Here is a 16,293-nt window from a genome sequence, read left to right as displayed (position 1 = left end):
CTTTATTTTTAGATGCGAACCCTTTAGTAATTAGATGGGCCACATAGAAGGATTTCCTAACTACTTTGGCAATATGATTGTCAAAGGAGAGATTACTATCTACCTGGGTCCCCAGATCTCTTATTACCTCTTCTGTATTAAGGAGGCTGCCACTTATGTGGTAATTCATGGGTGTTTTGTTTTTCCCAAATGGGATGACTATGCATTTTTTGGCATTTAGCTTGAGGCTATGACTTTGACACCAGATGTCCATCTCAGAAAGGCCCTTTTGGAGGATGTCCGTGTCACCCGGAGAGTCAATTATGGCTCCCAGTTTGCAGTCATCGGCGAACCTGGTTAGCCATAGTCCTCCTGTGTTTGCCTGTACTTCTGAGAAGTATATGCCGACCAGTAGGGGTCCCAGAACCGAGCCTTGTGGGACACCACTTGTGACTGGTTTAGAGTCAGACCTAGAGCCCGCTATTCTTACCGTGTCAGTTCTGTCTGTAAGCCAGTTGGCAACCCATCTTGTGACAAAGGGTTTTATGTTCAGGCTGGTGAGATTTTCTGTAATACCCGAGTGGGAAATGGTGTCGAAAACCATGGAGAGGTCAAGGTAGGCTGTGTGAACCACTTTTCCCTCATCTATGGCCTTAGTGACTGTCTTGAAGAAGTCAACCAGGTTTAGTAGGCATGATCTGCCCTTAACAAAGCCGAACTGGGTCGGGTCAAGTGTTTGGAGGGTCCCAATGTCTTTGTTAATGAGTTCCATGGTGATGCGCTCCATAGCCTTGCAGACCAGGCTAGTCAGGCTTATGGGGTGATAGTTACCAGGGTCAATTTTGGCCCCTCCTTTGTGGAGAGGAATAACCATTGCTGTGCGCCATTCTATGGGCATGTAGCCTGTGGAGAGGCTGAGGTTGAACAACGTGTTTAGGTGGGGGGTTAGTTTGTTCTGTAGTTCATGCAAGACGCAGCCTGGGACACCATCTGGCCCCATTGACGCTGTGTTTTTGGCTTTTGAAAGGGCTGTTTTCACCTGTGCGTCTGTGATTTCTGGGACACTACACTTTTCCGGTGTTGTTGTGGGCCCTTTTGGGGGTGAGCGGGGGATGAAGTTTGCATTGAATCTATCTGCCAGGATGTTGGCAATATCAGTAGGTTCAGTATATTTTGTGCTATTTGGCACTAGTTCATTGCATATCTGCGAGTTGCTACTTAGATTCTTAACATAGCTAAAGAAGGCTGTGTGGTTAGCTAAAGAAGGCTTTGTGGTTATCTTTTGAATCCTTGGCTATTTTTCTTTAGAAGTTAGCCTTGGATGATTTTATGAGGGACCTTAGTTTCTTACTGATACTGATCAGGGATGTCTTTCCTTCTTGGGATTTGCTTTTTTACTGAACTAGTTTCCTCCTTCTGTTGTATAGCCTGTTTATTGCAGGGGTCCACCAAACTGGTTTCCTTCTCTTAGAGGAGTGAGTCTTGGTTTTGCTAGGGATGGCACAATCCATGCACCCTTGTGGGTGCTCATAGAGTGCATTTGTAAAGGTTTCTGCATCTTGGGCAGCGTTATCCTTTAGCGTGGGGACTGTGAAACTTACCACCTCTGTCTTAAGTAAGGTGAAGTTTGCTTTAGAAGAGTTTTTGTACTGTGGTTTCCTTAGTTGGGGGATAGTGGTGGGGTGTGGACATCCAGAGTGATTAGTTTATGGTCTGATCTAACCAGTGACGGGTTGACCTCCAGTGTGGAACACCTGTCGCCCATGTTGGTGATGACCAGGTCTGATATGTTTTCACCTCTGGTAGGGGAGTTTACCAGCTGATCCAGGGCATGGATTCAGAGGAGTCAAAAGGGTCCCCCAAGTCATCCTCTGATGATGTCTCCTTCGTAGACATCCTGGAAATCCTTAAGCAGAGGTGCATCCGGCCCACTGTCACCCCTTCTGATGAGGAGTCGGTGTACCTGAAGGCTTTCAGGTCTCAACCTTCAGCCTCTGGGGAGTCTCCACCTTTCAACGAACTGATGGAGCTAGTTAGTCAAAAGGTGTGGGATACTCCTGATGCCGTGGAGCCAGTCCCCAGGAGACAGAATAAGTTTCTTTCTGCCCCTCCTGAGAATAATTTTTTGTCTAAAGGGGTTCCTGTAGATGCTATAGTGGTGACGGCGGCCACTAAGAAGGACCTAGCTGAGACTTCTTCTGTTCATCCGTCAAATAAGGAGTCTCGAATGATGGACAGATATGGGAAGTGTATCTTTAGTTCAGCAGCATTTACCCTTAGATCTCTGAACTACCTTACTCAATTCACGAGTCTTCAGAGATCTCCTTAAAGAGTTAGGAGATTCTCTACAAGGCACATGTACTGAGGGAGTCCCTGACAAGGGTTTTGCCCAGTTGTCCACCTTGAACTCTATCATCAACTCTTCCATGCAGCTTATTTCGTATGCAGCCAATGGAGCGAGTAGAGCAGTGGGTTCAGGAATTGCCCTAAGGTGTCATTCCTGGATGCATTTGTGTAACTGTGCGGAACCATTCAAGTCTATCTTTACCAACACCCCCTTTGACGGTTCCTCATTGTTTGGACCCAAGGTAAAGGACACTCTCACCTGGTGCGAGCAAGAAGGAAAAACACTCTCTGCTGTGGGAGTACATTTTACTGTTTCCTCTAGACCATACTCTAAGGGTCAGAGAGGCAGTAAAATGTGGTTCAAGAAGTCCCAGAGGTTTTTCCAGGATGCAAAGGGTGACCCCTCCTTCAGAGGCAGAAGAGGAAATGGTAGATGTCACCCTAGAGGCAGGGGCTTTCCTCAAAATCAGGAAGGTTGCGATTCCTTTTGGGGCCAGCCTTACCAGCTCTCCTGATGTGGGGCCCGACTGTGCTTCTCTGGGGCCAGACGGGGGTCATATTTCTTTGTATCCAGAAGCCTGGCTGGGTATCACTCAAGACAAGTGGGTACAAAGAATTATTACCAGAGGTTATGTCATACCCTTTTCTCTTCCACCTGTTATTCCCAAGAAGATCCTGGATGTTCCACCCAGTCACAAGGATCAGGCAACTGTGGAGGTCAACAAGTTGCTTTCAGAAAGAGTCATCCAAACCGTCCCAGCAGACCAAATAGGATCTGGAACTTACTCCAGATTCTTTTTAGTGCCAAAACATAAAGAGGACTGGAGGCCCATTCTGGACCTCAGCAGATTGAACAAATCAGTAAAAAAGGACAAGTTCCAGATGGTGGCACTGCAGTCTATACTCCCATTGTTAGGGAAAGACAATTCAATGTGCTCAGTAGATTTCCAAGATGCCTACTACCACATAAAAATGGACAGGGCATCGAGGAGTCATCTGCACTTCTGTCTGAGAGCCAGTCATTACCAGTTTTGTGCTCTGCCCTTTGGTCTCACCACAGCCCCCAGGGTGTTCACCAAATGTATGGCAGTAGTGACAGCTCACCTGAGACATCAAGGATTCCAGGTGTTTCAGTATCTGGATGACTGGCTCTTGACCGCCCCCCACCAGACATCTACTTCTTCAGAGCAGGGACGGTACTGTTCAGCTTTGTGCCCAGCTGGGAATTTCTAAAAATTGGGAAAAATCTGCCTTATTGCCCTCTCAGTCTGTGATTTTTATAGGGGCAGAGATAGACACAGTAGACATGTTGGCTTGTTTTCCTGCCAAAAGGGCACAGAATCTGGTTCTACAAATTCGGGGTCTTCTCCCCTTATGAAAGGTCAAAGCCAAGACTATTCTGCAGCTTCTAGGGACCATGGCTTCCACCATATTACTAGTGTCACTAGCCAGGCTATACATGAGAATTCTTCAGTGGCTCCTGTCATCCCAATGATCTTTTCAGCACCTCCCATTATCTCATCACATTCTGCTGACAGAATCTTGCAAAAAGGACCTCCTTTGGTGGACACTACCCAATCAATTAACCACGGGAACCTCATTTGTTCTTCACCACTGTGACCACGGATGCCTCACAGATGGGGTGGACATTATCTTGGCAGGACTGTCCAAGGCACATGGTAAGATCATGAAGCTCACCTGCATATCAGTGTTCTAGAGATGGGGGCAGTGCTCCTGGCATTGCAAGCACTCCACGACCTTCTGTCTCTGGGGACTCTTGCAGTACAATCAGACAACATGTTGGTAGTATGGTATATCAGCAAACAGGGTGGAACCAGATCTTACCTACTCTGTCGAGAGGCCATGTGAATTTGGAAATGGGCGATAGCTTCCCAGCGTGGTGGCAACGCATATCCCAGGGACAACCAACGTGATAGCCGACAATCCTTATGCCTCATGAGTGGTCTCTGAAACAGGAAACAGTGGAACAGATTTTCCGCAGATCGGGACAGCCTTGCAGTGACAGCCTTGCTGTGACCTCTTTGCCAGTCCAATTAATGCCAAATGCAGCAGCTACTTCTCCCTCATCCCCTTTCCGGGGGAGTCACCGAGAGATGCACTTGTTCACGTTTGGCCCCTGGGTCTACTGTATGCTTTTCCTCCCTTTCTTCTCATTCCCAACGTTATTCAGAAAGCAAAATGGCTGGGAAGCAAACATCCTCATTGCTCCTTACTGTCCTCGTCAGGTTTGGTTCCCCTTCCTTGGGCCTCTTCTCCTGAATGATCCTTGGATCCTGGACCCAGTTCCAGACCTGTTGACTCACATGTTGAGTTCACTTCACTCATCCTTTCACACTCTCAATTTGACAGCATGGCTGCTCCAGTTCCATCGATAGTCAGGCTTCATGACTTCTCATCCTCCGTGACTCATATCCTAATGTCTTCTCATAAACCTTCCACTAGGAGACTATATTCCAGTAAATGGAGAAGATTCTCTATCTGGGCGAAGAAAATTAATGTTGACCCTTACACTGCCTCCATTCCAGTGGTTTTGGAATTCCTGTCTGAGCTTTTTCACCAGGGATCTGCGGCTGCCACTATCAGAATTCAATTGGCAGCGATTTCAAACTTTCATCTAGGTTTTCAAGATTCTAATCTGATGTCACATAAGCTGTGCAAAACCTTCCTTAAAGGTGCCACTTTGTTAAGACCCCCCTTTCAAGAACCTGTTGCCTCATGGAATTTAAATTTTGTGCTATTCAAATTGACTTCTCCGCCCTTTGAGCATTCTCATTCATCCTCTTTGAAATTCCTGTCTTTGAAAACTGTGTTTTTGGTGGCTATCATGTCAGCCAGATGAGTGTCAGAGTTGCAAGCATTGTCTGTAAAACCCCCTTATCTGATTTTTCACAAGGACAGGGTGTCCCTTCATACTAATCTCTCCTTTGTCCCCAAGGTCTGTTCCCATGCCACTTTGAATCAATCCGTAGAGCTTCCGGTGTTCTTTCCAAATCATTCCAATGCAGCTGAATACAGGTTTCACCAGCTGGATGTCCATAGACAATTACGTTTTTATTTGCACTGGACTAAGGAAATCAGGAAATCAGATCAATTATTCATTTTCTTCTCTGAATGTAGGTCAGGCTTACCAGTTTCCAAAGTGACACTCTCTAATTGGATTTCTAGCTGTATAGCTTATGTTTACAATTCTGAGGGTAGACCTTTACCCTTTAAAATCAAGGCTCATTCTACCAGATCTCAGTCTACCTCTGTAGCCTTTCAAGCCAGGGTCCCACTTGATAATATTTCTGCAGCAGCTACGTGGGCTACCCCTCACACTTTTATTACTCATTACAGATTGGATTTAACCTCCAGAGGTAGAGCATCATTTGGTTCCACGGTACTCAGGAGTATTTTTCCTTGAGCCACCCAAGAATAAGGCACTAGGGACGCTGTCCCATATGTAAGAATAAAGGTGAGATAGGACTGCAGAACATAAAGAAGTTATATACTCACCATAACGTTCCATGTTTATAGTCCATCTCACCCTTCATTTTTACAAACCCACCCTCCTACCCCCAGCCTGGAAGTACCTGGAGATGGAAAAATATTATCTCTTTTTTATGGAGAACTTTTAGTATTGGCTTCTTTGGTATATTTGTTATTATCTCTCCTAGTTAGCAGCAAACAAGATCTGAGGATTGTACTGGTGCACCATGGGATACCTACCTAGCCACGAGCCAACTAGAAGACTTCCAGCTTGTAAATAGCGATCCCATATGTAAGAATGAAGGGTGAGATGAACTACAAACATGGAACGTTATGGTGAGTACATGACTTCTTTTTTTTAAGAGATTAAAACTGACATTGAAAACTGCTTTGACATCTGAGAATGAAATTTATGCTGTAAATCAGATTACTCTTTCTGTTGAAATAATTGAATGGCCCCAAAAAGTGTATCCCTTGGACAGAAAAACTTTTTCATGCTTCTGAAATGATACATAAAAAACAGTGGAAGGCGCATTATATATTATAATGTCTGAAGGATGTAAAGGCCTCCTTTACATTGACTTTTAGGTCTACTGAGTAAAATAAGCAAATCTGAATACTAATTTCTTGCATTACTGTTCTCTCTTATCAAAAGATTGTAAGTCTGCAAATTAGATTTGATTATTTCTTTCAAATAAAGGCTTACAATCCTTTTGAGATCGGCTCAATTAGATTTTCATGTGAGACACAATTTCTTCCTCAGAATGTTATAGGATCTGATGCTATCCATCTCTCACCTTGGATTTTAACTTACAAAACATGTGACATACAATTTGTTAAGTGGAAATGCAGAATAAACCTAACTATCCATATTCAGGGGCAATCTGGGATTACTGTCTGATTAAATGCCATGCTCAGAGTCACATAATAGGCAAATGAAGGTGTAAGGAATAAAGCCCTGTACCATAGGTGCAGGAATCAGCTCAGTTAACAGCCTTAATCCTCCGTATTACTGACAGCATTGACTAAAATCTGAACTGATTCACAGTATCAGTCTTTAGGTTTGTATTATTTTTGTCAGTATTTTCTAGGAGTAGTTTACAGCTAGAGGCAAAAATCAAATAGTATCTCACTTTAGTTGCTGCAACTGCTTTCTCATATTTTGCTGCAGGATGTTCCCATTTTCTGACCAATTTATGACATATATTCAGAAAATGTGAAATAACTTTTCATGTGATTGTGTTCATCATCGCCCAGTGCAAGTAACTTCACATTATTCAGATTAGAAATAAAACAGGCCACCATTTGAAATGTCGGGACACACTAGATTGAGTATCGAAACACGGAGACTGCATGGCTGAAATAGGGATTTACATATATCAAGTTTGAAATGGTCATTTGTTGAAATATTCTCTTTTCTCTGAGGTATGACAATGTCAGAGTTAGTATATATAAGTTCATGGGGTGGTGGGGTCTTGCCCCCCCTGCAAAACAGAACTTTAAAGGAGAAGAGCAATGTTCGAGATTTTCTCTTCTGAGTTTGCAATATTTTTTTTTTGGTTTGTCTGCATTCAACATTATGAGTGCTGACATTTCAGTAGGAAGACAATATAATGGTATAGGTAACCACATTAGACATAATGTTATAGAAACATAGTCAGCTACATTTGTAGCAACAGACAAGAATAACTTTCAAAAAGAATTGTCATTCAGGATGCCACATTTTCAGCCCCAGCAGACAGTTTTAATGCATGCTGACAGTTGCATTTGATGTGTTTATTTAAGTACAGTTTTAGTGTTAATCAGTATTTTATAGCCATCGTTGTCCACTTGAACATTAGAATAAGCGAGGGGCACTCATTTTAGTACATAATTATTTATATGAGAAGAACACGTTTTAGTGGGACAGATGATAAATGCTGAATGGGAATGCGTATATATAGCCTAATAAGGAGAAATAACTGAAAAATACAGTTACTTTTGTACATGATGGGGAAAGGACCGTAAATGCATATTAAGGGTATGTATTGGAAATATATGGCTATACTGCTGAAACTTTATGTCTGAAATAATATACTATCAAATGTAACTTTCTGAAGTTAACAGAATCTTGTTTATGAATTCTAACTGTTCATGATGAGCGTGTCTTATTTTACTGACATTATGTATTTATATATTAATTTATTTATTTTACAGGCACAGCCAAATAAATATTGCGCCACTAATGCCAGCTATTATTTAAACGAGAAGTCTGTTCCACTGGGAACCGTGTCCTACATAAGTGTACTTCCTGTAGCTTTTGGGCAGTCATGCCACCTACCTGATGCTGGATTAAACACTCATGCATATCATGAAAATAAACAGAAGATCTTATACATCCCAAGTGCTGGGAACATAGTGAAACCAGTCACACAGTACAAAGCACAGAACACTTGAACACCTATGCAGAGTAATTCATCAATCATTAATCCAAGGATAACTGTACCTTAAATGTTTACTCTTGATATTTATTTTAGATTCTACAACACAAATCATCATGGTTTATTTCATATGAATATTTACTTGTACATAAAATAAATGGAATTATATTTTCTGTATTTTTTCTTTGCAGTACCTGTAATTTATATACTATTTGCACTGATTACTCATTTTAATAAAAATGTATTTTCTCAGAATTTAGTAACTGTATGGATTAACTTTCAAACCACCAAAACAATTTGTGTCCACAAAAATGGTCAAAACACAAATCACAAAGTATACAGCAATCAACAATAAAACCTGAAACCGAAATAAACCAGAACAGAAAACCTTCACAAACTCGCACTGGGATGAAATAAAATGTAACAGCCAACAAATTCAAAGTTAAACCTTGCTGACACATAAAAAGACAGAACATTTATACATACTTATGTTTCAGAAGCTGAGTAGTATTTATACGTGTTCCTGAAATTCCAGCTGCTCAGAAGGTTTACATCTCATATGGTATACTACTAACCTTTACTAAATTTAGTTATGCAGTTAAATTGAAATCATCAATAGGATGGTAAGCACACTTCTTAAACTAAATGAGCTAGTAAAACTCCACATAAGAAAGAGTATTTAGCAGTTTCTTACAAAAAAACACCTTACAAACAAATGCTCCATAAACTGTGTCAGGATCACTGTACAGGAAGTAAGTAGCACCACCAATGTTCAGATATATAAACAACTCCACCGTCATGACCAAAGTGAAATTCTATAGCCTGTATATCAGTCAACTAAACAAAACAAGTGATAAAGCCAAAGGTCATCAGTTTACACCAGCTAAACAAGTCTATGGACATCGGGATATATATATATATATATATATATATATATATATATATATATATATATCTCCATATATGGGTCTACCTGATAACGCAGAAACTGCAAAATGCCGACGACAAGAACACCGACACCGGAAGATCGACAATGGAGATGATCGACAGTTGAAAATCCCGATGCTGAGAATACCGGCATGTTAAGGTAAGTGTGGGGTTAGGGTTAGGGGCGGATTAAGTGAGTTAGGGTTAGAGCGCGGGTCAGGTGAGTGTGCGATAGTGACAGACTGTAGGGTTAGGGGCGGGTTAAGTGAGTTAGGGTTAGGGCGCGGGTTAGGTGAGTGTGCGATAGTGGCGGACCTTAGGGTTAGAGTTTGGGTTAAGGTTAGTGCATAGATAGTTGTGCATGTAAGGTTTAGTGTAGGTTTGTAAGGTCTTTGGTGTGCTTGTGTTGTGTGTGTGCATTTTGGGCAGGGGATTTGTTTTGTTTGTTGATTGTCGGGATTGTGGTTTGTTGGGCATGTGAAGTTTCATGTTTTTGAACTTTCGGTTTTGTGGTGTCGGTGATTTAGTAGTCTGTGTTTTCACGTGTCGGTGTTATCAGATAGACCCATATATATATATATATATATATATATATATATATATTTATACAAAACTTTCACAAAATACATTTGAATATATATAATACTGAACAAACTAACAAACTAAATAACTAAAAACACCAAAAAAGAAAACCTATTTCCTCTCTCAATCTAAACACTAAACCCCCCCATAACACTCACTTCAATTTATCTGAATAGTGGCAGTGTTATGGGAAGGTTTTTATTATGGTAAGATGTAGGGTTAGGGTTAGGATTGGGTAAGGGGCAGGGTTAATGTTAGCATCCATTACTAATGTGGGCTAGGGGGGCCTTCCCGTAGCACACACGAACACACAAAAAAATAGCACCTCTATTTTTTCCTGCTATTTGTATATGTGTGTCACATGTCAAGGGTTTCTAGATACTAGGGTAATAAAAGCTTAAATAGATCAGCATCTGTGACATAATATCTTTTTCTGACCCTTTATCATATGCATACTATATCAGAACAAATGTAAAGGATGGTGCAGGTAGTGAAACAGAAATATGGTGTGCCTTTCTGGTTAGGCAGCTAACCCATTTGCTCCCAATAAGGTCACTGGCACTGTCATTTATAGCTTCCCTGTATTAGTGATGATAGATGTGTGACAGTGTTGTTTCAGCCTTGGTTATAGTGATATGATTTTTTTTTTGTACAGCATGTATAACCACCAGGACATAACTGACTCCACAGTCTATTACCTCAAGTACAGGATTCACCAAAAGACCATTTGGTTATCTAGTCTGCGCACATTAACTTGACCTTTTGTAACAAATAACCCTTCAGTCTGTAGCTCTTTTACACAGAGGTCTGAGCTTATCCATATACTATACATACTGTGCAGTTTACAGGATGTTTTAAGAGTGCCTTTGTACATGCATGCCCAACACTAAGACGTTGTTGTAGCCCTGTGAAATATGTCTTGCACCCATACTGAGGGTGCTTGGTCTACACATACCTTATAAATGCAGTACACTGTGTCATCATTTTATAATGTCCTTCCTACCTACATGTCTTAGCCTTGTTGCTCACATACCAGACACTGTAGCACCACCCACACAAAACTCTTTAAGCATGGAGGTCAGACTCCATATCCATAAAGATGACATCTGCCTCATATAGACCTTACCCTTGGGATTCTTTCTCTCATTGTAACACTGCAACTTCCCATGAACTGTCCTTATCCATGGATTCATTCTGTTGATCCCATAGGAGTGGCACTTCCCACACTTATTTCTTACTCAAGGATGTCATTTTATGCATATCTTACTCAAACACAATTTTCTAAACATGTAATAGTGCTGTTCATGTATGCATTCCTCACCCATGAGGTTTTCTATATTCCATACAACAGTGCACTTTCCCAGACTTTATATTAACAACACAGCTTTGCATACTCATACCTTCTGTGTTAAACAAAGCATCCAGTCATGTAAAAATACCCTACCCATGCACATTTCTTATCCTTATGATTCATTGTCAGAGTCATGTAACATTATATCCTCCCACATATACCCTTAGCCCATGGACCTTGCTCTCTGTGCTCACTAACAATACATCTTTTTCTAGATATTCCTCACACCTTGGATTCAGTGTGCAGTCCCTAAGAGACTTTACCCTCCTGCATTCATCCTTCACAAATGAGGGATTACATTCCATAGCACTGTTAGTATATACCCTCTAATCCCCATGGGGAAGAGATGTGTGTAAATCTCCATGCTACGTAAGACTCCACCTTCCTATGCTCTTTGCTGGTTGCACAGTTTTACCCTGCTCATTTCTCTTCTAATGTCCAGGCCCAATAACAATGTTCCATCCACTACACATCTCTTACCCACAGAGATCAGGCTATGGGCTCTGTAACACCCTCTTGTTCATATCCTTTAATCAATAGAAATCTGCAGCTCCTGATTGTGCACCCACCTTTCTATGCACATTTCTTATTCGTGGAACTCAGTATTTAGGCACCAGTAGCAGTGCAGCTTCCTATGCATATACTCCCCTGCAAATATCCCTGGCTCATGTGGGTCACCTTATGGGCTCTGTGACCATGCACCTTCCTATCTGTATAACATATTCACAAGAATCATAAAGTCCAGCATCTGGAACAGTACACCCTATTGAATACAGCATATCCATGCATATTAATCTGCAGGACTTGTGGCTGTGCCCCCCTCCTATGGTCATTCCTTGTTTACCTAGCCTGATCCTAGGGTTCCACTAACAGTAAACCTTCCTGCATGCATCACATATTCATGAGCTTTAGGCTGTAAGGCCTGCAGCAGGGTATCCTCCTGCATATATCCTTACTCATGGGACTAATTCGACATTCTTTGTAACAAGGCACCCTCCTACATGTATCCCATACAAATGAGGATAAGCCTTCAGGCCTTTTAACAGTTTGTCTTCACACACACATCATTAAGAAAGTCCTGTAACAGCATATTTTGACATGCATTACAACCCTTACTCAGGCATTTTTCTCTACATATATCTTGCAAAGAGTGTGCATTCACCAGGCCATCTAACAATGCATCCTGTCACTCACTCACTCACACACACACACACACACACACACACACACACACACACACACACACACACACACACACACGTGACACTTGTAGCTTAGTCTTCATGTCCGGTAAGAATGCACCCTCCAGACAGTTTGTCTTCCACAGTGATTCTTTTGCAGGTTATATAACAATATACCTTCCCACACATATCCCTTAAAGGAGTTCTGTTTGTTCATAACTTATGTATGCTTATACCTATTCAGTAATAAGTTTAAAACAGTTTTCAGCTGCTAAATGGATCTGTAGGCTGTATTAATTCTACTACTTGCAGCAGAGTTCCCCTTTGTATTACCTGTGTGTTGTACAACTATCACACTTACTCTACACAAAAATTTTCCCACTGTCACCCCATTCTGGATCTGACAACCTACTTCATTGGCTCATATGTCATTGCAGAAATCACCTATGTCTTCCTGTCATCCATATATATAATGTATGTCTCACAAAAAAACATTAGCCCACAGATTTGAAAAACTGTTCTAAATTAACCCTTCCCAAAATAAACCCATGTTGTTTCCCCATTAAACCCTGCACAAATCATATTTGGAAATGCATAAAATAACTGCCATTCCATTAGTCCAGGGTACCCTAGTATAGCACTATCAATGCTCTGTAAACCAACATTTATGCCTTGCACATTCTTATTGTAGGTTGCTAGTCTGCTTTCAGGACCTATTGCTACCTTAGGACACTTTCAAATCTTGATATAGTCATGATGATTACCCCATTCCAGGTTAATAATTATACATCAAATTCTTTGTTAACTTACTTAAAAATCGGTTAATAAAATTCCTGTTTTAAAACTTACTTTTCATTACTTCATGCAATACAGATCTTTCTAAACAGGACAGTGTACTACTCAATTGTATAAGTAAATTAGTTCAGTATTCTGTTTGTGTGTCTGATGAAATTCATTGTGTTGTAATATTTTGAAATTAATTGCATGGTAGCACAATTATCATTGTATGAATGCAAGTGTGTTTTTTCTGTTGGAAATCCAATTATCAGAACTGTGACTACTGTAAACTCATTACTTTGGAGCATTTTGAAAATGAAGTGTTTTGTAAGTAACTGAAACATTACCAACTACATTTTTGTTGTATTATTTTTGCTGTTGCTTGAGCTTGGGCCATGGCTGAGTTTGTCTCTGGACTAGCCCACTTAACCTGTTAAAAATGCAAATAAAAATAAAAAGCGTATATCCATCCTTTTGTAGTTCTTTGGTTCAGGAAAATATATAAATCTGCTCCACTGGAAATTTTCTTTCAGAAATTATTCTGCAGTGATTTCAGTAACCGGGATAGGATCCTTTTTTAAGCTCTGATTATGTATCTAATTTGCTGGCCATGTTTGATGCATAGTTGTACTGTTTACAAGATAACTGTTGATATTAAGTGACACTGGTTGTTACTGTTTTATGCCTTGAAGTCAGTAAGTGACATCAGTTACAAGTGGACCTGTTTTGTGTCTCATTCCATTTCATAAGCAGCATCACTTACTGTTCTTTGCATTAACCCATTTAAAAGTGACTCATATTGTTGTAAAACCAAAGAAAACAAATGTGATTTTTGAGTCAGTTGTGTTTATCTGGGCAGCTGTTATAAGTAGAATAGCCACTTTTTACATTACATGGGTAGTTGGGCTCAACAGCCATGAGCCAAATTTATGAGGAAGTAAACTATTTAAAACAAATACAGCTGAGAAATGGCGATTATATTCTAAAATGAGAATAATTAGTTTACAGAAGAAACCATGTTACAGAAAACTAAAGTGTCATTCAAACTTTGAAGTCAAAACCTTGCTAGCCGAGGCCAAACTCATTCTAAACCCATCCAAAACCAAACTTATGCTCTCCCATCCCATCAAAACTTGCAACACCCCTACAACCTTTCATATACATTCTGCAAACAGCACCACTGTATCTGCAATCTCCCAAACCAAGTTACTAGATGTAATTATTGATAATAAATTGAAATTTAACCTACACCTAGCACAGACCATTAAAAAGATTCATATCAAACTAGGCTCCCCATATAGAATCAAACCTTTTCTCACCAATCAAACCCATCAAGACAGCAAGAACTCACCTTTTGTCTACACTACCCTGCACCTCCCCTATACTCACTAACCTAAACAAAGCTGATTTCACCAAACTTAACTCCTGTTACAACAAAATAGCAAAATTCTCAACTAACTCCCCACATAGATCCCAGCACTGCATATCCCTACAACACCTAAAATGGCTAGAACCTCCCCATCTATCAACCTATAATCAACTTATTATCGTCCATAGAATTGTATATCAACCGGAAAAAACTGTTGCACTGCAACACATGCTCCTTCGATTCGCCACAAACAGACAACTCTGCTCCTCTCAAAAACACTCCTTAATGTCACTAAAAGCAACAATAAAGCTAGAGACTCACTCTATTCTAACTTCATTTCCAAGATCTGAAACTCTATTCCACAAAATATTATAGATACTTCCAGTCCCCTCCAGTTTAAAATACTATTTAAAAAAAAACGCCTACTAAACAAATGGATCCGCTCTTGTACCTGCCCAGGCTAAATCTCCTATACCTATTACCCTACACACCTTAGCCAACAGATCTCCTTCTCCATCACCCCTTTTTTAAGACTCCTCCATGTCTGCACACTTCCTCCCCCCTCCTGGTCTCCTCCACTTCTATCCATAGTCCACCTCTGTCTAACCCACCTATCTTCCCAACTGATTCATTCAACTTCTTCCAAACCCCAGCAGTATACTATGTATGTATTTCTTCTCAAATGCATATTACACTCTTGCATATACTTTGGGCAGTTAATCTACTGTATATATATATATATATATATATATATATATATATATATATATATATATATATATATATATATAAAAATATCCATTTAACTGGATATTTATTGTAGCCTTGTACTTAATTAATCAAAATCTTGTATATAATTAACCAAAATTTTCATAATAAATGATTGGAATATTATTAGACTAATGTGAACCTTCTGTTAACTTTTTAATGTTGCTATTAAACTGTTGGTTATTGCCTCTAACACATGAAGTTTTCAACCCTGAAAACGGGCTAGTACCCAGTTGGACCTTCCCAGTAAACAAATGTAAAATAAATAGATAATAAAATTATCATTCCATAGTTGTAAGACAGTAGGGAAACGTTAACAGCCTGCACATCTGGCTTACACAATACAAGTCTATGCAAGTTACAAACCATAAATAGAAGAAATTGTCAAAACAGTTACTAATAGAAACTGTCCCTTTAAACTGTCAACATATAGTTAGCAATAAGAATAAACCAAGTATATAAATAGGTAAACATGCAGATTGCTCTTGCTGTAGCACCACCTGTTTTTTCATTTTCTTACATTTTAAATGTGTCCCTTGGAAAGTATTCACCAAATCTGCCTCCTGCATCTAGGTCCACCTACAAACTGCTGTGTATTTGTTTGTTATCAGTGTGTGTGATTGTAACCTTTCTGTGAAAGTAAAACAGGATGCTTTTAATTTATTATGTCTTGATAAGCAGTTAAAACATAAAAGGGTATAATGATAATCAATTTGTTGTGTATTTAATACGTGGATGTCAAGAAATTCACCTTGAAAGTGAAACTCAAGGGAATCTTGGCAAAATTTCTGAGAACAAACAATATACTGTATCGTATTTATCCCATCCAACTGATGGGTTCGCATCCTATTTGTTGGTGCTGAGCCATCAAAACTGTTGCTCTAGCCTCAAACTCCTTTACATTCTTTCTCCCCATAATGCCCTATCGAGTGATCCTACCTCAGATCTTGTTTGCCACCATAGTGAGCGTTTTGACATCCTAAGTGCTCCTTCTCAAAGTTTTCATTTTTACTTTACTACCTTTTTATTACACTTGAACATTTACTTATTCAGCTTTAAGGGAAACCTTTTCCTTTGAGCTCCTTTTTTCAATTTCATAAGTGT

General features: G+C 40.0%; 1 protein-coding gene across 1 annotated transcript in view; it reads left to right on the top strand.

Annotated features, from left to right (window-relative positions):
* The window catches only part of LOC122806051 (P-selectin-like), a 564,812-nt gene extending 555,500 nt beyond the window's left edge, over positions 1-9,312 (top strand). Inside the window, exon 9 of the mRNA XM_044076291.1 lies at positions 8,011-9,312. Coding sequence (XP_043932226.1) covers positions 8,011-8,250 — 240 coding nt within the window. The 3' untranslated portion in view covers positions 8,251-9,312. The remainder of the gene's footprint in view (positions 1-8,010) is intronic.
* Positions 9,313-16,293: the final 6,981 nt, after the last annotated feature.

Source organism: Protopterus annectens, chromosome 7.part0, assembly GCF_019279795.1.
Source record: "Protopterus annectens isolate FY-2018-M chromosome 7.part0, PAN1.0, whole genome shotgun sequence".
NCBI classification, from domain to species: domain Eukaryota; kingdom Metazoa; phylum Chordata; order Ceratodontiformes; family Protopteridae; genus Protopterus; species Protopterus annectens.
Note: the sequence above shows the minus strand (reverse complement) of the source record. Positions and strands in the feature narration are given on the sequence as shown.